The sequence below is a fragment of the Eurosta solidaginis genome, chromosome 5 (assembly GCF_040869045.1).
Source record: "Eurosta solidaginis isolate ZX-2024a chromosome 5, ASM4086904v1, whole genome shotgun sequence".
NCBI lineage: Eukaryota > Metazoa > Arthropoda > Insecta > Diptera > Tephritidae > Eurosta > Eurosta solidaginis.
Window position 1 is genome coordinate 253225457 of NC_090323.1, and position 26795 is coordinate 253252251.

The 26795-nt window shown below is 35.3% G+C and overlaps 1 protein-coding gene across 2 annotated transcripts in view; it reads left to right on the forward strand.

The window, feature by feature from the left end:
• Window positions 1-11902, forward strand: part of LOC137253239 (odorant receptor 74a-like) — a 44833-nt gene extending 32931 nt beyond the window's left edge. For both annotated transcript variants that reach the window (XM_067789806.1, XM_067789808.1), the window contains one exon: window positions 10963-11902. In XM_067789806.1, coding sequence (XP_067645907.1) covers window positions 10963-11016 — 54 coding nt within the window. In that variant the 3' untranslated portion in view covers window positions 11017-11902. The remainder of the gene's footprint in view (window positions 1-10962) is intronic.
• Window positions 11903-26795: the final 14893 nt, after the last annotated feature.

The following is a 26795-nucleotide window of genomic DNA, read 5'->3' on the forward strand; positions in this document are numbered from 1 at the left end:
CCAATGTGGACAAAAGAGAGCAATCGTAGACCGCTCTCTTTAGGGATTTATCGCACGATTTTTCGCAGGGATATGAATACCAATTACACACATAAATGCAGGCAAATATGTATGTGCAAGAACACAATAAGTAAATACAGGTAGAAAGTGTATTTAATTTTCATTTAGGAATAAAGCTCCATTAATAAAATATGCACGGAAATTAACCATCACCGAACAACAATACTTACCTGGAATAGGGACAAGAAACACATTTTTCCGTTAATGAGTGGATGAATATAGAATACACACACACGTACTTGTTCAATACATATATACAAATATATTAATTTAATAGCTAATAATTCATTCAGTGCATATAAATTCATACATTCGTCGGTATGTACATATTAAAACGTTTATAAGAAATTAAGCCAGACCGGATGTACCACATCATCGACGAGTTCCGCCACCAACACATTTTCAGCAAACGGCAACCAACAACGCAATCACGGTATATACATACATTTAATACAAATGTACATTGTTCCTATACATATACCAACATGGTGCATATAAGCTTTAATTGATAAGCAAGTTTTACAATTAACAAAAACAACAATTCCTTGATATATATGTATGTATGTACATATATATGAATTAATAGAAGCGCAATATCACAATTAAAAACGTCTGGCTAATTTTTATTGTATGTATGTATTCCTATCCAACTCATTGACGGCGCGTGGGCGTTATTTGTGGTGGAGCCAATCTCAGCAACAAACTTGGATAAGTAGCTAAATAATAAAATAGATTGTACTTAATACACATCTAAGTACTCGACGTCACTTGGGTTGGGTATGCAGGTTTGAGGCTATCGTCGAAAAAGGGTTCTGGTATCAAATACTACTCTAGATTAATGCTATAGTGTATTAAGCCAGCCCTTGCTCGAGTAACAGACCAAGAGTGGAAAAAGCTGATTACCCCAGTTTTTTTTTTCAGTCTGAGGAGACACCACTTTTGCGCTGATAGCCTTCTATCAACTGCTGAATGGTATCACGCTACCTCGGGCGGAATATCACACTACTTCGGGAGCCAGTTCAAAAACGCCGCATCTCAGAATATTTTATAAAAACGCATCATTTTCGAAATTGTTTCAAGGATGCCCTATTTCAGAATTCGTTTTAAGAAAGCCGTATCTAAAAATTTGTTCATAAAAACCCTCACTCACGTCAATATGTATAGAACTCATGCTCAAGTAAGGCGGTTTCGAAGAAAAAAATTTGATATATATATATAAGGCGTTATTTAATAAAATTGCCAGGTAGAGCGTTCTTCAAATAAATTCGGAAATGGACCATTTTTTAAATTTTTTCGGAAACAAGGCGATTTTGACACCAGAGGCGAGAAAGAGCAAATAAATTAACTCTTCGATACATACTATCCAATGAAACGCAGTTTATAGAAATTGTATTTGAAGTCGGCTATAACAACGCTTAAGGATTATGTCAGCCTGTATCGGGTGCCGTTTCAAAATCCCTCTCTCAGCAAAATTTTGAAAAACTCTCTATAATCCAGTTGATCCCGATAAATTTAATACGCGAACTTATAGACCAGGAGACCATGAAAAGCAACAACCAACCCGATAAAAGAGCAAGTACTGAAGTACAAAACACAAAAGAAATTCTACAGCGTTACATACATTCCAAAGTTGACAGAAAATATTCATCACAATATAGCAACAACACAACACACAACCCTTTCTTACAAATCAAACCACACCGTCTCTACAATATATACAAAAACAAAACATCCTATACAGCCTCAACAACAAAACAACGTTATATACGAGATAAAATGCAAAGGAAGAGAACATGAAAAATGCGATCAAATATATATTGGCACAACAAAGCGAGCCTTAGCTGTTAGACTGGGAGAACATGAAGCTGACATAAAAAAACAAAAGACCAGCACAGCGTTATCACAGCATATGTTGACAAGTGGTCATACAGCTGATTTTAAAAATGCGAAAATTATAGACAAAGAAAAGAGAATAACAACAAGATACACATTGGAAAGCCTGAGAATAATGGAAAGACGGGAAAAGACAATGAACAAACGCGAGGATACAGAAAACATTGCTGCCGCCTACATAGCATGTTTACAAATATAAAAATAAGAATATTTAGTATTGACAAGACTACCATGATGGTTAGATGGTACTGATCATAGTTTATTCATGTATGTATATGTTTAAGTGACTAATGCTTTTGTTGTTTTATGTTCATGTTTTCGATACGAAATCCAATAGTGTAAGTGTTTCTTGTTAAAAATTTTTACTCATTTAACTATCTTGTAATTTTAACTTTTGTTTGTGGCAGGGATTTTTTAAAATAAATGCCCCCTGAAGATGCTAACAAAGATTAGCGAAACGTTGGGATAATAGTGGAATAATTTAGTTTTATTTGCACGCTGGACTTAGATCAGAAAAGCCTGTTATTGATAAATTTTATTTTAAAAAGAGAACTGATCGGAATACACAATTAATCCAGTTGATGAACATTCCAGCTCAAAATTTTTTCAATAAATACTTTGACGAGAGATAGGGTGTTAATTAAACAAATTCTGAAATAGCGCTCTCCTCAATTTAATTTTGAGATAATGCGTCTTCGAAATGGTAGTCGAGATAGAGTGATATTTCACTCACTCTCGGTATAGTTTCAACGATTTTTAGTCTCCCGCTTTCTCTTACTAGGCTTTCTCTCCCATCTGTCCTTTTCTGTCTTTCAACCAGCTTCATATCTCTCTTCGGTTAACTGTTATTACTATTTAACTTTTTTCTTACGTAATTCTCAACACCACTCAGATCACTTTCCGACTTAAGCCCTTTTGCAGAATGGAAGTTTTACTTGTTTCTCAGAACTAAATTTGAAATTGATCAAAAATGAATGAATTTATCCTCTTATAAGAAGCTAACTCTGAGAAAAACAGTTAACTATGCGAATCTCTAGTAAATTTTGTGTCTCGGTTTGCCCTTTCTCTCGTATCCCACTTCTTCTTTCTCCCTCCCCGTAGGCTTCACCTCTTCCATAATCGTGGATCAATTGGTACATACATACATACGTGTACCTTATCTTCCGTTATTTTGGCATCCTTGAGCCAAACCTTCACCTCTGTTGTTGCTTCAAGATTCCTACAGGTTCAGATGGTCTGTCTGACCAATGTTAAAAGACGCCATACTTACTACTATGGCCATATCGTCAGCGCTCAGCCTACTCCGAGGCATTGAGTATACGCTGCATTTATTGAAACTACATATTATGTTCTGGTCCATTTGCTCCGGAGAAAAGATGTTTAGAATGCCATACATTGCTACCAGGCCAATTTTTTCATACTCCCAACAGCGATAGTGTCAACCAAACCCATTAATCTAAGCAGAGAGGACCAACGAACTCTCACTTGGTACTATATGGGACACTGAAATCTACGATATCAACTAAGTAACTTAAATCTAACCTATATGTTTGTCGATTTTGTGAGATGGTGGATGGAACTCCCGTTCACATTCTCTGCAATTGCGTCGCTCTGGCAAGTCAGAGACTCTCCCATCTAGTCACTCACTTCGTTATATATAGTAAAGAGCCTTAGTAGGTAATTCAATACATTTAATGCCTGCACAAACAGTAATGAGCTGACAGGTTAAACACGATAGATTCAAATAAAAGTCGAATAGCATCGAGGCGTAATAATAATAATAATAATTTTTGTTGTTATATCGGCCTACTGATTTGTAAGATCGCGGGTTCGAATCGAGCTCAAGGCTTAACAATAATTTTTTATCATTATTATTGTTATGATAAATTTTTTCTTAATTGAAAAAATTTTTAAATTAGAATATAAGATAGAAAAAATTTAGACAACTGCCAAAGCTCAGTAGGCCGATATAACAACAAAAAGTGTTAATACATCCCAGAGCGCGGGGAAAAAAATGTCAATAAAATATGACACTATGGCAGCATTGCCATCAAACAAGTCCAATTTTCACATCCATTCTGCAACAGATGTCGCAGTGTTGTGAATATCAGTTGGCACGAACCAGAATAGAGTAGGATTAATGAAGACAAACAAAAAACCGCTGTGATGGCTGAATGGTTATAGCAGCGGCGCCTAAACGTTGCCGATGAAGGAATTTAGCAGTTCCCGAAATGGATCTATACAACGAGCTTTGGCAGTTGTCTAAATTTTTCTTTCTTCTATTCTAATTTACAAATTGTTTCAATTAAGAAAAAATTTATCATAACAATAATAATGATAAAAAATTATTGTTAGGCTTTGAGCTCGATTCGAACCCGCGATAATAATAATAATAATAACAAGTAAGGAAGGCTAAGTTCGGGTGTAACCGAACATTACATACTCAGTTGAGAGCTGTGAAGACAAAGTAAGGGAAATCACCATGTTGTAAAAGGAACCTAGGGTAACCCCGGAATGTGTTTGTATGACATGTGTATCAAATGGAAGGTATTAAAAAGTATTTTAAGAGGAAGTGGGCCATAGATCTATAGATGGACGCCATTTAGGGATATCTCCATAAAGGTGGACCAGGCCTGACTAGAGAATTTGTTTGTACGATATGAGTAACAAATGAAAGGTGTTAATGAGTATTTTAAGAGGGCGTGGGTCTTAGTTCTATATTTGGACGCCTTTTCGAGATATCGCCATAAACGTGGACTAGGGGTGACTCTAGAATTTGTTTGTACGATATGAGTAACAAATGAAAGGTGTAAATGAGTATTTTAAAAGGGCGTGGGTCTTAGTTCTATAGGTGGACGCCTTTTCGAGATATCTCCATAAAGGTAGACCAGGGGTGACTCTAGAATTTGTTTTTACGATATGGGTATCAAATGAAAGGTGTTAGTGAGTATTTTAAAAGGGCGTGGGCCTTAGTTCTATAGGTGGACGCCTTTTCGAGATATCGACATAAAGGTGGACCAGGGGTGACTCTAGAATTTGTTTATACGATATGGGTACCAAATGAAAGGTGTTAATGAGTATTTTAAAAGGGAGTGGGCCTTAGTACTATAGGTGGATGCCTTTTCGAGATATCGCCATAAAGGTGGGCCAAGGGTGACTCTAGAATTTTTTTGTACGGTATGGGTATGAAATGAAAGGTGTTAATGAGTATTTTAAAAAGGCGTGGGCCTTAGTTCTATAGGTGGACGCCTTTTCGAGATATCGACATGAAGGTGGACCAGGGGTGACTCTAGAATTTGTTTGTACGATATGAGTATCAAATGAAAGATGTTAATGAGTATTTTAAAAAGGAGTGGGCCTTAGTTCTATATGTGGACGCCTTTTCGAGATATCGCCATAAACGTGGACCGGGGGTGACTCTAGAATGTGTTTGTACGATATGGGTATCAAATTAAAGGTATTAATGAGGGTTTTAAAAGGGAGTGGCCCTTAGTTTTATATGTGAAGGCGTTTTCGAGATATCTACCAAAATGTGGACCAGGTTGATCCAGAACATCATCTGTCGGGTACCGCTAATTTATTTATATATGTAATACCACGTACAGTATTCCTTCCAAGATTCCAAGGGCTTTTGATTTCGCCCTGCAGAACTTTTTCATTTTATTCTGCTTAATATGGAAGGTGTCACACCCATTTTACTAAGTTTTTTTCTAAAGTTATATTTTGCGTCAATAGACCAATACAATTACCATGTTTCATTCCTTTTTTCGTATTTGGTATATAATTATGGCATTTGTTTTTCATTTTTCGTAATTTTCGATATCGAAAAAGTGGGCGTGGTCATAGTCGGATTTCGGCCATTTTTTACACCAATACAAAGTGAGTTCAGATAAGTATGTGAACTGAGTTTAGTAAAGATATATCGATTTTTGCTCAAGTTATCGTGTTAACGGCCGAGCGGAAGCACAGACGGTCGACTGTGTATAAAAACTGGGTTTGGCTTCAACCGATTTCGCCCTTTTTCACAGAAAACAGTTATCGTCCTAGGAGATAAGACTCTACCAAATGTCACAAGGATTGGTTAATTTTTGTTCGACTTATGGCATTAAAAGTATTCTAGACAAATTAAATTAAAAAGGGCGGAGCCACGCCCATTTTGAAATTTTCTTTTATTTTTGTATTTTGTTGCACCATATCATTACTGGAGTTGAATGTTGGCATAATTTACTTATATGCTGCAAAGATATTAACTTTTCTTTTAAAATTTGAATTTAAAAAAAAAGTTTAAAAAAGTGGGCGTGGTCGTTCTCCGATTTTGCTAATTTTTATTAAGCAGACATAAAGTAACAAGAGTAACGTCCCTGCCAAATTTCATCATGATATCTTCAACGACTGCCAAATTACAGCTTGCAAAACTTCTAAATTACCTTCATTTAAAAGTGGGCGGTGCCACGCCCATTGTCCAAAATTTTACTAGTTTTCTATTCTGCGTCATAAGCTCAACTCACCTACGAAGTTTCATCGCTTAATGCGTATTTGGTAATGAATTATCGCACTTTTTCGATTTTTCGAAATTTTCGATATCGAAAAAGTGGGCGTGGTTATTGTCCGATATCGTTCATTTTAAATAGCGATCTGAGATGAGTGCGTACATACCAAATTTCATCAAGATCCCTCAAAATTTACTCAAGTTATCGTGTTAACGGACAGACGGACGGACGGGCGGACGGACATGGCTCAATCGAATTTTTTGTCGATACTGATGATTTTGATATATGGAAGTCTATATCTATCTCGATTCCTTTATAACTGTACAACCAACCGTTATGCAATCAAAGTTAATATACTCTGTGAGCTTTGCTCAAGCCCCCACTTCTAAGTGATCCTTAAGATGATCTATGATTCGGCAATACCTAGCAGGACACTTTAGACGTATTCCATTGCATTCCAAGCCTTTCTTTGTTTGCAACTATCGTATGCAGTGCAGTGGCCGCTAAAATGCCTCTGGTGTACGCGAGTGAATTGAAGTAAAAGTCTATTAAGGGTGTTGGGCAGTCTTATGCTTTTGGCGCTTGAAACCTAAACAAACTTTTTATCTTGTACATGATTTAGGTATTACTTAATTTGTAACTTTGATACAATTCGCTCTGTAATCGGAATTCAAGTACTTCATTCGTCGATGAGCGCCTTAAGGAACTCTTCAGTACTACGTGCTCATTCGATATTTACACCAAAGTGTTTTCATCAGAGTTTCTCAGTCCTTCTAATTTACTATTTGAAAATCTCAACAGATCCTAATATTCGTCTCAGCACTCTTTACGTTTCACAACTATTTCCTGCTTGAACATAACTCTCATTTACTCTCGAAGAATGTCCAACTTTTTGGTTCACCATACCGGCTTGCTGTGCTTCCACAACTCTTTAGCGGGCAGGATTTATTATCACAAAGAATCAGTTCCATCTAAGATTTTTGATTTCAAGAAACGATCACGCTTAAAAAAATTTTTTTCGAATTTCTTTCAAATTTTTTATGTTGCCTTGCCAGGGGCTTGAACCCACGATCTTCGGTGTGGTAGGTGAAGCACGCTACCACCACACCACGGCGTTCGCCAAAAATGTCTACATAACTACACGCATGCGCAATTTACTCCTTGGACGAGTGCCAAACTAAAAACCAGCTGTCGGCATGCCACACAGGAGTATAACTTTTGTTTACTCTTTAAATGAAACATAACCTACGCACAACATAAAACCATACCTAGTACATGCATGTATCTATACATATATTTCACAGTTTTTGTTAACTATTTTTAACTGTTTCTGCAACGTGGGCACCCATTCAATTATGACTCATCGCGCTTTTGCCAATTCACTCCACTACACAATTTTTATGAATGAAAACCAAAGTATGGCACTTACACACTAACGTCTCCATAATTTCATTTCATTGAGTATCTACCCAGTGTGCCACCTCCGCTGGCGTCACCACACCCACCTGGTTTACTGGCGTAACTTTGTTCATGAATGAACGCGCCTCTAAGTTCGCTTCGATTTTTTCAAGGAAAATAAGAAATTAAATAAATTTATACTCTCATTGATTAAACAGACAGCGGTTTGATTGCCTGCCAGCCGGTCTAGTGGGCCTCTGCCTCAACCTCACCAACTTCTATTTCCAACGCCAATTTGGCCAAAGCGATTGTGCGGTTTTATACCAAAGTTGTGTTTTGCATACCTGAGTAGTTTAGTGTGGCCGGGACTGCATAGAGCACGTGAAGTAACTTAGAAACCGGCTTTGATAAATACGAGTAGATTTGATTCATTCATAAAAAAGGAGTTACGTACTTACATATATACAATTTGATAATATCTGCGATATTTCATTACGTATAGTACACATAAATATACAAATTTACATCATGTATTTATATACATACCGACATATATATTATTGTATAATATCTCGCCACTTCTTTGTTTGTGTATTCGTTTGTTCGCCTTTTTGTGCCAGTGGGAAGCGCTAATCGTGCCATGAATTACAAAATAGGCTGCGCATGCGCCTAATGAATTTCAATTACTTTATCACCTTCTTCATATGATTTTATGAATTCGATTATCATATTTTTGATTTTTTGATTTCGACAGTAGTTTCACTTTCATATACATATAAGCGTTTGCTATAAAACTTTCAAGCACGAGTAAATAAAAAGAAGTAACAAAGTAATTAACCAGCATTTAGATAGGAAATGATAATTGGATATATTTTGTCGCCTTCCGGTTTAAGGTTCTTAGTAGTTAATCAAGAAAAATTATATTAAAGATGAAATATATTCTATTGAAATCTCAATGAGAAATCGTGTTTGATATTCTCAGAAAAATGTAATTTTTTTTATGCGCCAAATACTCGTATTGAATATCGTTTAAGTTGCAAGACCATGAGATTGGTCACTTTTATTGTAGCCTTGGAGAAAGATATTTTAACTTGAATCACCAAACATCAAAATGATCAACATGAGAACAGTCGATGAACACAAGTCCGCCTGTTCGTCAGTCCCTTAATACGATATCTTGAACAAATGTTTAGATATCTTCACATGGACCCAGAATGTAATAAGGTCAAAAATTTTTGAAATTGAAAGATGACTACGACTAGTTTTTAAGGATTCAAGGGGTTATTACGCGTAATTCACAGCTTCCGCAACTCAATTGTCAACCTCATCTATGCGTGCGTATCCTCTTAAAAATATCAATGTATCATACACATATTTAGCAGACGAGGCTCTGTCGACCCCAAGCTCCTCATGGAATTAGAGGGGTGCGCGGCGGGCTGGCCTAGAAGGTTTAATGTGGTCATATTAAATCGTTCCCGAAATGATCGGGCTTGTACCTTAATGGTGCTTCTTGATGGACCTTACCGGATCTTTATCCATCATAACTTAAACCTGGGGGAGTGTGTTTATAGCTGCAACAATAACAACAACCAGTTTTTTGAAAGTGTGTAGGAAACGAAAATTGGAATTTATTTAATAATTTGGGAAAAATTTAAACAACGTGACACCAGGACGGACAAAGCGACAGCTGTTTCGATTATACCTTTTTTAAATCTCTTCAAAGCCTTTTCTCCCGGGAGTGGGATGATGTCATGTTGTTTAAACTTTTCCAAATTATTAAATAAATTATAAATTAAAAATTTCTTCAAATAAATGTTTCATACATTTAAAGCAATAAGGGTAATCCCCGCTTTAAAAACTCATACAAATTGGAATGTTTTATTAATAAACACTGACAAGCTGCAAAAAGTAGGAATTCTTTCAGAAACGATTATATATTTGATAATAAAAATGAAGAAGGGGGTCGCAGTCTTCAACGACAATGGCATTCAGAGAGATGAGTTTCACTTGTAAAGTGAGTGGTGCGTGACGTCAGGGATATTGGTCAGGAATGAGCAACTGTAGACACCAAGCATGGAATTGATATTGAAAAGGGTGGAAAATAGAGGGGGACAGAATGCCATAACACAGTACTGGGCATCAAGCTGGTGGTATGCGGAGTGTGTCAATTGGAGTGAATGCTAACCCAAAGGAAGTCAGAGTTGAGAATTCAACTCACTCTTAACATTCAAATGGAAAATATGCTGTAATTCAGGTCTACTTCGCGAGTTAAGCAAACTGACGACATAGTCCCTGTCTGTAGTGATACTTGATCGCTTCAAATCGTATAGGCAGATATCTGCCGGAAGGCAACAATTTGTAGAAAGGAGCTGCTTATTTTCAGGACCAGAACAATGATGAAACAAATTTCATTATCATCTGACTCATAAAAGTCACAACTGAATTTCATTCGATACTTCGATCGCCACAGCGTTTAGGCCAAAACGAATACAGTAGCAGGTGTTGTTATCCCCACAGATTATTGCTTTTGTTTGATTATTACCCATACAACGCCTTGTACTACAACATGTCAGTTAATGGAAATTAAATAAAATTTTTTTTTTACTTAACATTCTTCAACACGGCGAATTGGTTGAATTCGCTGTGAAGGCTATTAAGATTGTTTCAATGCGAATCCATACCAGGTGGTGGCGAAGTGAATACAACCAATTCGCGGTGCAGAATAATGTCAAGTCAAAACAAAATTTTAATTAATTTCGATTAACTGACATAATAAAGTACACGGTACTGTATGAAAAATAATCAAGAAGAAGCAACCAGCTGTTGGGATAACAACACCTGCTTCTGAATTCGCCTTGGATTGTTACTTATGGAAAATTGTGAAAGATGCCAGAGTGCCAGAAACGTTTGAAGTTATTAAAATATATCGGAATAAAAATAGCTTCTCGCCTGGCATAGCTCATGATAAAAATATTACAAGGTAAAACCGGTGAGAGCCAGATGACGATTGTAAAAATTTTTAAATTCTAACCTCTCTTAATTTTTACTCTTGATTTTGTTTTAACAACAAAAAATAATAAGTAGGCATATCTTTTAAATTTTCTTCAATTTTTTCTTGCAGAAAATAATCCTTTATTGGAGGAAAGTAGTTTTTTTGGTGGACAATAAACCATAACAACAAACCCACAAAGAAGGTCAAACTACTAAAATTACGGATTTTTACCTACCTCAGCCAGCCACATAAATCGATCAGTAAAAACCACCTCGGTTCTCAATCAGCGCACAGCACATACACATAAATAAATATAAACAAGCATCAAATTTGACAATACCTGCTCCTATACCTACGCACTATAAATACAGAACAAACGACAACAACAGATCAGAATGAAAATCGTGACTGATGATGGAACAACGCCGAAACCGGTTTGTCTCGAAACAAAATTTGACAAGGGATAAAGTAAAATCGTTCCAACATACATCATAAACACTCGACTCTTCAGTCGGTACGTTCCGGAAATTGGAATCATTATGATACTCGACCGTCTCGTAAACGATTTGATCAAGCTTTTCTAAGCTTCTAGCTCTGTGGAGTTTACGCGGCTATATCTGTTTTATGCTTATCTCGGAAATATTCTAAGCCCCCTAATCCACAACGAAATCTTCATGTAGCTTCTATGAAGCACATGGGTAGCAGACAAAGACATTCTGCTGACCACACATAAGGAATCGGCCAGGCAATCTAGTGATACGTTTTGCCAATATTGGCTCCCGATCTGCACTACCCCTCTGAAGAGCTCCGAAGTCCTGACAAAACTTCGCACTGTAGAGATACCAAGGAATGTCGCTATAGAAAATAATAATTTTCTATATAATTTTGAATAATTTATTTAAACTTTATTTTTTTAAAACGTATTTTTGACGACTGAAAATATTTTAAATTTTTGATAATTAACCATAAACAATCTTAAAATAATAAACTTTTAAATTTAACAAGGTATATTTATTATAAGTAGATAACCCTACATATACTGCCCCTCCAGTGAAACGAAAAATTTATTTTTTTAATGTAAATTTACAGTGTATATTGATTACTATAAATTGTTATTGTTGTAATAAAAATAAATTTTTTGTTTTATATATATATATATATTGTTATTTATAATAATGCGATTGAAGGACCTAGAATGAGGCTGAATGATAGTAGATTGCAACTTTGTGTGCATAACCATTAAAAAATTAAAAACTTGTATTATGCAGAATACATGTTCAATATATAATTTTACTCTGCATAATGTATGTCCAAGTTGTTGATAAGGAATGAAAAGTTGATTCCTTTAATTGTTTGAGGGTGACATTTTCATTGATTCATGTTATGTTAATGAGTATAAATTGAGTTTTAAATATAATTTATATTTCAATGTTAAATATTGATATTTAGGAAAATATTTCGTTAAAATTTATTTTAAAAAATCTTTAAAAGATCTTTAAATCTTTAAAATATTTTTTAAAATTGCAGACATTTTTTTGATTTTTAAAAATCAAAGTTATTTCTTTTTTTGTAGTGGATTGTGTTATTTTCGATTTGAATATGAATTAATTTTCATTGCGGTGTTTTTATGTCTGTTGTTGTAAAATATTTTATATGTGTAGGTGATATATATTCTTTAATATAGACTGGAGAAGAAGTGCGTATAATTAATATAAATAATAAATTGACTGTTGTTTTAAATCAATTAATATAAATTTTAAACAATGTAGCATTAGTATTCTAAATTCAATTATTTTGTTTAGATTAAATTTGATTGAAGAAACAAACTTTTTAAAATAAAATATGAGTATTAGTTGTCGAAAAATGCACAAATTTTGAATAATATAGCTCACTAAATGGTAAGATCACTGGTACTACTAATTTATGTGTTACATTTATTTTAATATTTTTAAATTATATATAAAATATTTTGTTGTACGTTATATGACTATATGACTAGTTAGTATTAGTGTCAATTATAAAATAAATGTGGTCGTAGACCAAAATTCGTAATGTTAAACATATATATGTATATGGGGTATTCCATCCCATTTCGACCAATTTTGAACCCGACCCATTTAGAATTGGCTGAAAGTTTTTCTTCTTTTTCTAACATACGAAAGACGTTTTTCAGAATTTTTTCAAATTTTTTCATCCAACTCAAAAAAATTATGAATTTAAAAAAAACACCGTTTTTATTTTCAAAATGCTATAACTTTTTCAAAAATTTACCGTTTGGGATCTTTTTTTTTTAAATTTGGGTTTTAAATGCACTTTTCGGAAAAAATACAAAAAAAATTTAAATTTTTTTTTTATTTTTCAGTTTTTCAGTTTTTCGAGATTTTTCGAATTTCGTCATTTTTTTTTTTTCTCATAAAAACTTCAATCAATACTGCAATCATCCCCACTAATCCTGGATTGGGTTGATTTTTTTATATTTTTTTTTTATTTAATTGAAAAAAAAGTTTTCAAAAATAAAAATTTTTAATTTTTTTAATTATTAATTTTTTAAATTACGTTACTAAAAATTATTTTAATAAACGTAGATAATTACTGAATACGAATGTATGTGTATACCGGCCTAATGCAGTTGCTGGACAGCGAAAGCGAGTCATTTTAATTGTAGATTATCATAATATATAAAGAAAGGTATACTTAAAAATCATTTTCTTACATTTTGTTGTTATATAAATAAAATTGATAAAAAAAAAATTTTATTTTTGAAATTTTTTTTTTTTCAATTAAATAAAAAAAATATAAAAAAAAATCGGCCCACTCCGGGATTAGTGGGGATGATTGCAGAATTGATTAAAAAAAAAAATGGCGGAATTCGAAAAATCTCGTAAAACTGCAAAATGAAAAAAAAATCATATTCACACCATTAGGAATAAACTACATACAGAGTGTATGTGCCTACATGGTGATCAAAAGGAATATAAACAAAAAGGCAACTCTTAGAGACCAATTGTACAGCGAACAACGGGACATTCATATGGCTTAGCAGCTAAAAGGCTTGCACTGGTATGAATGTTGAAGATTCGAGTTCAACGCTCAGCTCCCGAAAAGCTAGCTGATGAAGAAGTGAAATGCAGAAACATGTCCTAGTAACCATCGCCGTTTGTAAACTTACAATTTTTCTCTTATATCAATTACAAAAACTATTGTATAAAGCAGTATGAGCAAAGCTCGCTAATTAAATACATATGATATAAAGAAAAATTTTAAAAATTTGTTTGTATTTTTTCCGAAAAGTACATTCAAAAACAAATTAAAAAAAAAAAAAGATCCCAAACGGTCAATTTTTGAAAAAGTTATAGCATTTTGAAAACAAAAACGGTCTTTTTTTAAAAATTCATAACTTTTTTTGAGTTGGATAAAAAAATTTGAAAAAATTCTGAAAAACGTCTTTCGTAAACTAGAAAAAGAAGAAAAACTTTCAGCCAATTCTAAAGGGGTCGGGTTCAAAATTGGTCGAAATGGGATGGAATACCCCATATATATATATATTTAGTTTTTGATTTAAGTATCTATATATGATTGATACCATTATCACTGGTTAATAGGATTTTTTGTTTTATAAAGACAGCTTTGTATGTGATCACAACGATTATTGCATATGTTCAACTCCCGTAACGTTCTCAGCATACCAAGTTTAGTATAGCTTTTGAAAAATTAAAGCGATTTAGGCAATGTTTCGGAAGATTTTTAAATAAGTTAACGTATCAAGCTAATATGCTCCTCTGATGCCGTTTGGAATACCTCATCAAGCATTGTTGAAATATATTGTATTGTCACATTAACTGTTTGTGTATTTCTCTATTTTGTATTTATCGGGAAATATTGCATTCTCATTACAGTCGTCAGTTGTACGACGTGGGCTACTCAAACCATCTGCATTCATGTTATATGAACTATTTGGTATAAATGAAATTGCCGATGATGTCGATGATAAAGAATTTGTATCACTTTAATAAAAATGTTGTTGTTTTTCGATAGAGGCACACGCACGTTCACGTAATGTTCATAGAATACGCGTAGTATGGATTCAATCGGATTGCCGTCGATTAACTAAATGTGCCAAGTTAACTAAATGTGCCAAGGAGGTCATTGACAATGGTAGATTAGTTATTGAATTATTTGTAAAATGAAGTTTTATTAGATTTTTCAACAGCGAAATTTCATCCGGGATTTTCGTAATTTTGTTATCGCGTAAATCGAGAAATATATGTATAGGTCAGAAGGATCGCTGGTAGGGTCGCCAGATATAGAAAATAATAATTTTCTATATAATTTTGAATAATTTATTTAAACTTTAATTTTTTAAAAGATATTTTTGATGACTGAAAATATTTAAAATTTTTGATAATTAACCATAAACAATCTTAAAATAATAAACTTTTAAATTTAACAAGGTATATTTATTATAAGTAGATAACCCTACAGTCGCCTTACAACACCCGAGCACCACCTGCATGCACGGAAGTGCCTTATATTATACAGTGGATCTCTGAAAAAGCAGTGCCTATTAGGTTGTTGCAGACATTTTGGCGGACAACTGCTTGATGCAGCTCAATGGACCAGTTATTAAACCGCATTTTTAGTCATCGCAGAAAATGAAGGCACAATTTCTAGAGAAATGCACGTCCATCACCGTAGCTTTTCATCGATCCATTTTCCATCTCTCGTGGAAAAATAACGATCTAGTAAACATATGTCACAAAAATTCACACCCAAGTTGCTAAGGGGATTCAATCCTCCAACTCCACAACAAAGCCAGAAATCCGAATTCTTAACAATTCAAAACATATTTCGAATGTTTTTTGTAAACTTTTTTATCTGGTATTTGGAAAATTCAAACATACAACATTTTTATTTGTTGATTTTAAGCTTTTTTAAAAATGAAAAATCCATTATGGCCGCCGAGATGAGAGCATGGAGTTGCCTTCTAATAGTTTTATTATGGTATAGCTAGCGATCACTCTGTCTCAACTAAAATTATCTCAAGTTCGTGATACATTCTTATAGCACAGCGACATATTTTCCAATTCAGATCCAATTAAAATAATGCCACGCATTAACCTACCGCATTCTTAAAGCAGATTACTTAAGTCAAAAGCAATTTATACTAACTAGACACATTTTTTTTACTTACTGTATAATTTAGTATACAAAAAATTACTTTTGGAAAAAACCATAGAAATTTAAGAATAAACGACTTTGCTTTATTTTGTTAATGTCGGCATTTGTTTATGTCTTCATTATTTACCTTGCACTGGCAGGCGACATTAAAAAATGTATTTCTAACAATGCAACATGTGAGACCAAACCCTTTAGAACACTTAAAATGATTTTATTAAATAAAATACAAGAGGCCAACAACAACTAAATTAAACGGCCACACAAGATGATGTCATAGTGAGAGATTTTCTCAATTTTTTATCAACAAATTTAATGCCTCAGAAAGATTTTTGTAACTATAAAAAATGATACCAGCTATTTAGTTTGTTAGCTGCTGGACTGTGCGGCTGATGCGACAACAACAACACTATATAAAATCAGTTGTGACACAGAGTTGCAACACCACAGCGCCGCGGCAACTTAATTGAAACACCACAAAGGCAGAAAAAAAAACATTTGAATGGCAATGTTGATGATGACACCGATACTAAAACAGCTCTAACGACCGACCGACCCGCTGCGATCAACACATAAAAGAAAAAGTGTAAATTTATATGCGCCCCCCAGTTGGTGGTTGTCAGTTATTAACGTGAATAAGCATTGAACTAACGGTGTAGCGCATTTGGGATTTTTGTTTTCCCCTTTTGGTGCTGATAAAAGATGGAACGCGATAAATCGTTGCGATAATAAGCTGCTGCATAACAGCACTAACAACAAACAGCTTTGTACATTGCACAACAACATCAATGCAACATTAGCAACAAGGAAGCCCAATTATGCCACATGCCAGTGCCACATATTTTATACACGGCGCAGACACAACAACCTTATCTAATTTGTATAGCTGCAAGCAATAGCAGCATCAGCAGCAAATGAATCTGTTTTGTTGAAATACAAGGCAACAAAAAAATAACAATGCAACATATGCTCGCAATCCTGCAACATTGAAATTACGTAGCTGCAACAAATTCAACAGCAACGAATTTGAAACCGAATTTTGGAGAAGTAAGCGCTTCGTATTTATTAATATCGTACATACGTGATTACTTATAAATATCACCAAAATTATACCGAGCAACCCAAACACAAAGCCGCTGATCCGACTGCCCGCGCACAGTGACCGATATTCGTTATAATTATATCAAAACCAGATTCAACTATTCAGGTGAAAAATATGTGATACCCAATTGGTATCATATTCTTCTTGACTGCACATGGTAACACCACCTACAGACAATATAAAGTATTGTGGTTAGTAGTCTTTAGGAGAAATTTGAATTTTAGTGAACTCAGATGCTTAAAAAAGGCCAAATACTCGTAAAGGTCGATGTGTAAACATTTACCTGGGTCGATTTGTATGGACGAAATTTAACCGATATCGCGCCATCGATTTTTCGATAGGATTTGGGCTCAGGAAGAAAAGTTCCACTACGCATACCTAAAAAATAATTAAAAAAAAAATTGCGAAAGGGTCAATTTTTCGACCAAAGCACTCCCCAAAACCAAAAAAAAATATTTTTTTTTCCAAAAAATTGTTGTGAAAACGTTGGCGATAACATTTTTTTGAAAAAAAAAAAAAATTTTGGGTTTTGGGGAGTGTTTTGGTCGAAAAATTTACCCTATCTCAATTTTTTTCGCAGGTTCGAAAATTATTTCTTTGGGTATGCGTAGTGGAACTTTTTTTCCTGAGCCCAAATCCTATCGAAACATCGATGGCGCGATAATTTTTAATAAATCGACCCAGTGTAGTAAACATACAGGTTTAAGTTTAGAAAACTATTATTTTAAGTTAACTAGAACTCGTCCAGTCGGTGAAGTTAAACAACAATCGGTAGTAACCAAAACACACCAGTAATTGTTTCATTATCGGCTTAATATCGACAGTACATAATGGTTTCAGAACTATCGATTTGTTATCACCGAGTCATCTGTTTCTTACTGGTTTCATATTCGCCTATTATAACGGGGTTACTTTCATCGATTTGGTATAAAATTTCAAAAAAGAAACCGCTATTGCGTCGATTAAAAATCAAAAACTGATGGAATGCCGATAACCGATGATAGCTTTTCGAAAACTTCTTGGTAACATATCGACAACTTTTTCGTAAATAATCGATAACTAATCAGTAACTCATTGCTAAACTTTATTATCGATAACCTATTTTATTGTTAGCAAATTCCAAAAAAAAACTGATTATATGCCATTCCGCTTCAGTTTCGACTTAGGTTTTGACTTCTAGTCTTTTCTTTCCATTCCCTTCTTTTCTCTTTTCCTTCCTTGTGATGTAAATAATCGATATCTTTTCAATAATATGTATATAGCATTTTGACAACTTGCGGATATTTTTTTGGTATATTTTGGTATATCGATAGCTTTTCGATAAGTAACCAATAATTTTTCGATAAATAATCTATAATTTTTCTATAAAAGCCTATAATTTATCGACGATTTAACTCATCAATAACCAACCGCGTGAAGGTATACATAGGACAAACAAAAAGATCGGTCAACACGAGAATAAATGAACACAGGTTAGACGCAAAAAACAACAAAAACACCACAGCTTTAGGGCAGCACCTGACGGATTTCAAGCACACAGCTGATTTCGATAATGTAAAGATTTTGGGCTTGGAGAACAGAATAAGAAGATGGTTGACGTTAGAAGGGCTGCGCAAACAAACAAAATATATCGAAAGTTGTAAATTATCGGGACGATGTTGATAGCATAAATTGCGTGTATGCAAGCGCCATCACATTAAATGTTTGGCTTTTGACGGAATGATGTGACAGTGCTTTTATATTGTGTGGTTGTTATGTACTTACCACTGATATCATATTTAAATTTAATACAAAATTTGTGCATTAAGTAGCAAAAAGATGTAAGTCCTATATGTTCAAAACTGTTTGTATCGTCTTATGATTAAGGTAATTTCATTTTTGTGTAATAAATAGAAATCCCTGAGGAAGACACAAAACAACGTCGTAACGCGTAGGATGAAGAAGTAAACATTTGTTCTATTTTAAAGGAAAGCCGGTCAAAAAGCTCCAAATAGTACTATTATACAATTATAGAAACCTGGCCCAATATACATAACTACCAACCGCTAACTTCGATAGGGCCAATCTTCTCTTCCGATTGTCGTTATTATTTTTGTTTTTTCCTAAAAAGAGGTGCGATCACTTACAAATTTTAATAATATCATATCTAACGGGAGCCCGAGGAAACTTGCTGTTTCGTCATTGTTGGACCAAAGTGATAAGAGTGTAAGAGGCGCTGACTCCACATTGCAATTGAAAAGAGGGTAACTGTCATATGGGGACATGTTTCAAGCAGAACATACATTGGTTGTGTCGGGGTTCTGGATAAGAAAGAATTTAACCTATTACTGTGTTTCTTTTAGGTTCGGCGACCATATTAGGGACGCGTAGCATGAACGAGCTCTCTGGTGCTCATATGTCGGAAGACCTTATGGTGTTTAAGTCGCGTCAGACGCAAAAAATATGACTGTCGGATGAATGCACGGGCTTTAAGAACAGCTACGTAAAGTAGTTCGCAGCTGAGTATAAACTCAGTTTCCTGCAGAGGCTTCAACTGCCGATTGAGTTAGAGCTACAGATGGCTGCTACCAACTGGTGCGTATTCGAAATCCACCTAAAAAAAGTTTGTTCGCTTTCGTACATTTCACATAACGTTGCTCGGAGAATTGTGAGTACTATTACTTGACATGGAAGAGAAGTGGGGTTTAAAGTCCATACAAAATGAAGCAGCGCAATCTAGTGTCACTTAAAATTAAACACTGTGCAACCGTGCAGAGTTAAGCACAACAGCTGCTCTTTCTCCCGCCGTATGCTGTCACCTTGGCTTTGTTGGCGTTTGGAATAAATGAATAGCCAAACAAATTCTACGGTGGTCTTTTGACCACGCTTTTTGGTGACCGATATAATGGCGCTGCACGGTGCTCTTAATCGTACTCATATGTATGTATGTGTAAATAACATAAGCCATACACATTTCATTGGACAATTGGCCGCTGATGCCCAATGAATGTTTTGGGGGATTTTGGTGACCAAAAAGCGTGCGGCGCTTTTTATTAACCTCGTTTGTGGGATTTTAAATTATATATGAATGTAGTTGTTGTTGTTATTGTTATGGTTGCATTATGTTGTTGGTGCATAAATGTGTACGTTTTTTCCTCACTGCATTTTGGTCTTTAAACTTAAATTTAGTGGCATTTTTTTTGTTCCTTTTTAAGGTATGAGACCTTTCTTCGCACCAGCACCAAATAAATTCTTCCTTTCTCGCCACATCTGATTAGCGTTCTCATTGACTACGTTGCACATGCACTTCGTTAAGCATGTAAGAGTGTCTTATTAATTGCCTACAATCTTGACCACTTTTTTTATATTTTTCTTTATTAGGGCTCTTTTCTCATTTACGGTTCATACCATTTATTGCATCCTAACAAGGCCACCAACAAAGTTGATGGAAATTGGTGATGCGTGGCTTCGAATAAATATGAACAGAGTCAGTACTCCCGGGTCCAATTAAAAACAGGCAGTTTATATGCACTGGTTTCGGGTCTGGTTGCGTAATCCTAGTAAGGCAATGCAATTTCGTGCCTCAAAACGTGTTCAGGGGTTTTCGCTTAATAATTTTCGAAGCTTCACTCCCAGGCAGCGTCGATGCTCCAATATACCTGCACTCTTTGGGAAATCCATCCTGCAAGGATTTAGGTTTGCAGCTTATGGAGATGTGGAAATGAGACGAACGTGATACATATATTTCAGCTGGTAGGTAAGCAAGATGATCCGTTGTGATACCACATAAGATAATAGTGATCTAAGTTATAAAAACAATATAGTTTCCAATTAGACCGATCGGGACCTTGGATACATCCTTCATAGATCCAATTGAACCGAAAACTAAAAAAAAACTATCTCTAGAAGGGAACGAACTCCTTTTGGCCGGAAGTGATTAGCAGGAAAATTATTACTGCTGCAGCTGCATGATGATGAGGTGGAATCATCGACTCACTTCATGCTTGTCTATGCAGCTTTCGCCAGAGCAACGCGGTAGTAACTATACAGCCCTCTCTGCAGTCCTCTATATCCGGTTTAGTTTTATTCATACGGGCTTAGAGATCTGCGCTACAGTTACCAGTGATATCGCTTTTAATCATTATATATTGCGAACTATAGCTCCTATGAACGATTTGCCTCCAACGATTTCGTCTAGTAATGGTATTCTCTACCATTTTCGTTCAGCCTTTACGTTTCTTACTTAATGTCAAACAGAAAGGCGAAAGCAATTGTGAAGCGAAACGAACGCTCGCTTCATAATAGAGAATGAGGCCAGTTAGGCGTCGAACTTTGCTCCAAACCAAGAGATTAGTACTATTGCGTCTGTCTTAAAAAAAAATTTAATTCCATCCCACTCTTGACAGTAAATCAAGGGTTTGGACTGGTTTCACCGAACGCGATGTTTTGGGCCTCAAAATGGGCTTCTGTACTTCACATCATGTGCACCGTATATAAGCGCAGAATATAGAAGACTGCGATTCCTAAATAATCACAGCTCACCAACTGAAAGCATGTTTCTAAAATTTTGGTCGCCTCTTGCTATGGAGCTATGTATACAACATATAAGACTGTGACATCGACTTAATGACATTCAGTAATTCGTCGGTGTTGGGCACAGACAAGTAACGGCCGTTTCCCTATCGCATTTAAATAGACTGCAGTTAAAAGGGCAAACTGATAGAGGCAAAACATCCTTCAACTAAGCGAAACGCCAGATCGCATCGCCCAACTCACGATGGCCACAATGTTCAAAAGTAGTGAACCGGATCGTTTAAAGCAAGTAATTAATACGACTTTAACCGTCCTATTCATGAATAATTTTTCTTCTTAGTTCGCATGGCTGGGTACACGGGTACCGCAAGGCAGTTCATAAGTGAGAACTACTAGTGGTACCTGGGTCTCCCAGCCATGAGAACTAGTAATAAAAAACTAATGTATTAAAAAACCATCTTAATGAAATTATATTTGAAAAAATTGTTTCTCTTTTTGTAGAAAACTTATTCCCATACGATGCCACAAAATTTTAACTTGTTTCTATTTGTAGATTATTTACAAATGGCTTTTGAATATGCAAAAGGTACCCGGGTACCCATCTACGCACAGGACGGTTAAGCACGATGGATGGAGACGTCCTCAACAATGTCAGAAAATATGTCAAAGTACGCCAAACACCCTCATCGTCCACAAAGGAGTCATACGCTACGATGGATTGGGACCGAGGCCGAAACTTGCTTTTGAACATCCATCAAACCTTCATTAACTTCCAAAACACTTATTGTGATGTCTTAAAAGAATGAAAAATGTGCTCCTTCCTGCTCTCCCTATATATTTTCATCGATTAGCCCGTTCCAAACTCGCTAGTAGAATTACTTAAGTTCTGCCAAACCACCAACCGAAACTAAATTCAAAGACCGATTGGGAGGAGCATCTTCAGAGCTGCAAACTCTCTGTTCCTATAGGTAAACTCTAGTTAACGATAAGGTAGAACGGCCGCTCATTTTCTGTGCGAATGCCTATTTTTAGGAAAAAAAAAACAAATTCATTCTTCCAAATTTCCTAAACATTTGATTGCTTGAATAACCCGGTTCTCCAGCTCTGGTTCATTTTAACTATGCGTCACTACCATTTATACCTGTCTATGAAGTTAGCTAAAAAAAAGAGTTGACTTGAGTAAAATTAGTGATTTAAATTTGAACTTATGATATCATACTCAAATGAAACGTGGTACATGCACCGCACACAGTTGGAAACTCTCACATCGTCTTAAGTGTGAGAAATGTGATTAGGACTTCAAGGGATTTTGCGGCAACAAGCATTTATGTTCATTATTTATGAGATTTGGTAGCGGCGACCGATGACTGATGTGTTTGTTACAGCTTTTGTGACCATGTGTGGGCTATTTTGTTTATAACTTTATTATTTGTTAACTTCTTTCTTTTTAGTGCAGCTTTAGATCCCATATCGTTGGTCCAACGATTTTCGGGTATTAGATCGTAAGCCTTAAATTTAAATTTATATATTTAGGATTTCGGAGAGTATATTTCATGAAAAAAAATCAAAACATCAACATTCTTAGACTGTGCTGGCTGGGAGTAAGGAAAGCGTAGTTAGGACTTAAGGGCAGCGGAGGTCATACAACCTAGAGCTGGGAACACGAAAATAGCAGTGAACACTCTTAGCAAATTATTTTCTTTAATTGCTTCATTTCGTTAATTTTCGAAAATATTCAATGAATAATGTAATTAATTGTAACTGTGCATACCAATCTCAAAAACTTTTCAAAATAATTCGAATATTCGAAGAATGTTGAAAAATCTGCAATTTTAATTTTTTTTTTATTCTTTTGAGTGTGCAGTTTTGTAACATCATAATCGAATGAGCAAAGATCCCGCATTCTGGAATTGTTGTATTTGTAATGGAATTTGAAAAAAAAGTTTGATGACGTAGCGCTTTTGAAATTTTTCGATTTATTACATTTCTCTCATGTTTCGCTACCAGTGTGCGGAGTACTTAAACTGTTACCTGAGTAAACGACTACGCCGGAGTAAAAATACAATTTTCGGACTATATTTTTTCCAACTTTTTGAAAGCGCGCGAGCAACTAACATCAAATTGATTTGGTGGCTTGGAAAACCTTTCGATTGTGTTTTTGCCATGAAATGTTTCTCAGCAAAAAAGTTATCTGCCTTATCAGATGCACATGGAGTCGGCCTAAAACGTGTAGGATGACCAATTAATGCTCCCATTAACACACCACATTCTATCTCCCCGGATATTTATCGCGAAAAAATATTATTATTATTATTTTCGGTTTACCATACATATTTCATGCTCTTTTAATGACAAAAGGTTTCAAGACCGGGGCAGATTCCTCTAGAAACGATAACGGCGACATGGTAACTGACGTACAGAGTGTGGGGGAATATGAATCCGATACCCCGATTGCCGATGATGAAAAACACTCCGAGGCATCCAGTATCACGGCTAAAGAATCACATTGTGCCAAGTAATGATGGGATACCCGCACGGCTGTTCAAACCTGGCGGCAAGAGTTGATATAAGATAAAGAATAACAAGTAAGGAAGGCTAAGTTCGGGTGTAACCGAACATTACATACTCAGCTGAGAGCTTTGGAGACAAAATAAGGGAAAATCACCATTTAGCAAAATGAACCTAGGGTAACCCTGGAATGTGTTTGTATGACATGTGTTTCAAATGAAAGGTGTTAATGATTATTTAAAACGTAGTGGGCCTTAGTTCTATAGGTGGACGCCTTTTCGAGATATCGCAATAAGGGTGGACCAGGGGTGACTCTAAAATATGTTTGTACGATATGGGTATCAAAATAAAGTATTAATGAGGGTTTTAAAAGGGAGTAACCCTTAGTTGTATATGTGAAGGCGTTTTCGAGATATCGACCAAAATGTGGACCAGGGTGACCCAGAACATCTTCTGTCCGGTAACGCTAATTTCTATATATATATATGTCATACTACGAACAGTATTCCTGCCAAGATTCCAAGGGCTTTCGATTTCGCCCTGCAGAACTTTTTCATTTTCTTCTACTTAATATGGTAGGTGTCACACCCATTTTACAAAGTTTTTTCTAAAGTTATATTTTGCGTCAATAAACCAATCCAATTACCATGTTTCATCTGTTTTTTCATATTTGGTACAGAATTATGGCATTTTTTTCATTTTTAGCAATTTTCGATATCGGAAAAGTGGGCGTGGTCATAGTCGGATTTCGGCCATATTTTATACCAAAATAAAGTGACTTTAGATAAGTACGTGAACTAAGTTTAGTTAAGATATATCGTTTTTTGCGCAAGTTATCGTGTTAAGGGCCGAGCGGAAGGACAGACGGTCGACTGTGTTAAAAAACTGGGCGTGGCTTCAAACCGATTTCGCCCAAGTTCACAGAAAACAGTTACCGTCATAGAATCTATGTCCCTATCAAATTTCACAAGGATTGGTAAATTTTTTTTTGACTTATGGCATTAAAAGTATTCTAGACGAATTAAATGAAAAAGGGCGGAGTTACGCCCATTTTGAAATTTTCTTGTATCTTTGCATTTTGTTGCACCATATCATTACTGGAGTCGAATGTTTACATAATTTACTTTATACTGTAAAGATATAAAATTTTTTGTTAAAATTTTACTTAACAAAAAATTTTTTTAAGTGGGCGTGTTCGTCATCCGATTTCGCTAATTTTTATTTAGCACACATATAGTTATAGGAGTAACGTGCCTACCAAATTTCATCATGATATCTTCAACGACTGCCAAATTACAGCTTGCAAAACTTTTAAATTACCTTCTTTTAAAAGTGGGCGGTGCCACGCCCATTGTCCAAACTTTTACTAATTTTCTATTCTGTGTCATAAGTTCAACGCAACTACCAAGTTTCATCGCTTTATCCGTCTTTGGTAATGAATTATCGCACTTATTCGGTTTTTCGAAATTTTCGATATCGAAAAAGTGGGCGTGGTTGTAGTCCGATTTCGTTCATTTTAAATAGCGATCTGAGATGAGCGCCCAGGAACCAAAATACCAAGTTTCATCAAGATACCTCAATTTTACTCAAGTTATCGTGTTTACAGACAGACAGACAGACGTACGGACGGTCGGACATGGCTAAATGAATTTCTTTTTTCACCCAGATCCTTTTGATATATAGAAGTCTATATCTATCTCGATTAGTTTATGCCATTACGGATTACCGTTATGCGAACAAAGTTAATATACTCTGTGAGCTCTTCTCAGCTGAGTATAAAAAAGTGGGTCTTACAGCGAATTTTGGGCAAGACGAAGTAGTTGCTGTCATCGTGTCCTTTGTAACCACGTCACTGTTGACTTATATAAATTCGAGACCGTGAAGGATTTCATTCATTTGGGAAGCAGCATTAAAAGCAAAAACAACGTGGGCCTAAAAATCAAACGGAGAAAAACTCTTGCCAACAAGTGCTTCTTTAGGCAATTGAAAGTCCTCTTTCGACGAACAAAATTCTCGCTCTACAAGTCACTCATCATACCTGTCCTGATGTATGGCTCGGAATCATGGAAGGTGTCTAGAGAAGATGGGATGGCTCTTGGAGTATTCCAGAGCAAAGTTTTCCGGAAGGTTTATAGTCCTATCCGTGATATCGACGGCGAGTATCGAAGGAGCTATAATGATGAGCTATATGAGCTTTACGCAGACATGACGATAGTGAAGAGATTGAAAATCCAAAAGCTTCGCTAGCTAGGGCATGTTATACGGATGAACGAACACGCTGCAGCAGTTTGTAAACAGAGAAAAGTGAAAACCTTGACAGAGCTGGTAAAGACATTTGGAGCAATATTTGACCTTTCTTGGTTCCCCCAATTGGCGACTGTTATCGCAAAATAGGCTTAGCTGACCTCATTTTTATATAAAACTTCAAAAAGTGCTGTATGTTGAATTTTGGCAGGATTTACAGATCTCGCCCGGACACATTTTTTGCTTACATTCAACTCCTTTTCTCATTCTGAACGAAAAAGTAAAAAAACTGTGAGTAAAATGTGAACAAACATGTCTTAAGACACAAGCAATGAATTCACGTCATTTCATCCAATCGTCACTTGTAAACAATCAGCTTTTCATACGTATACAATAAAAGCTTCAACCAAAACATATTACG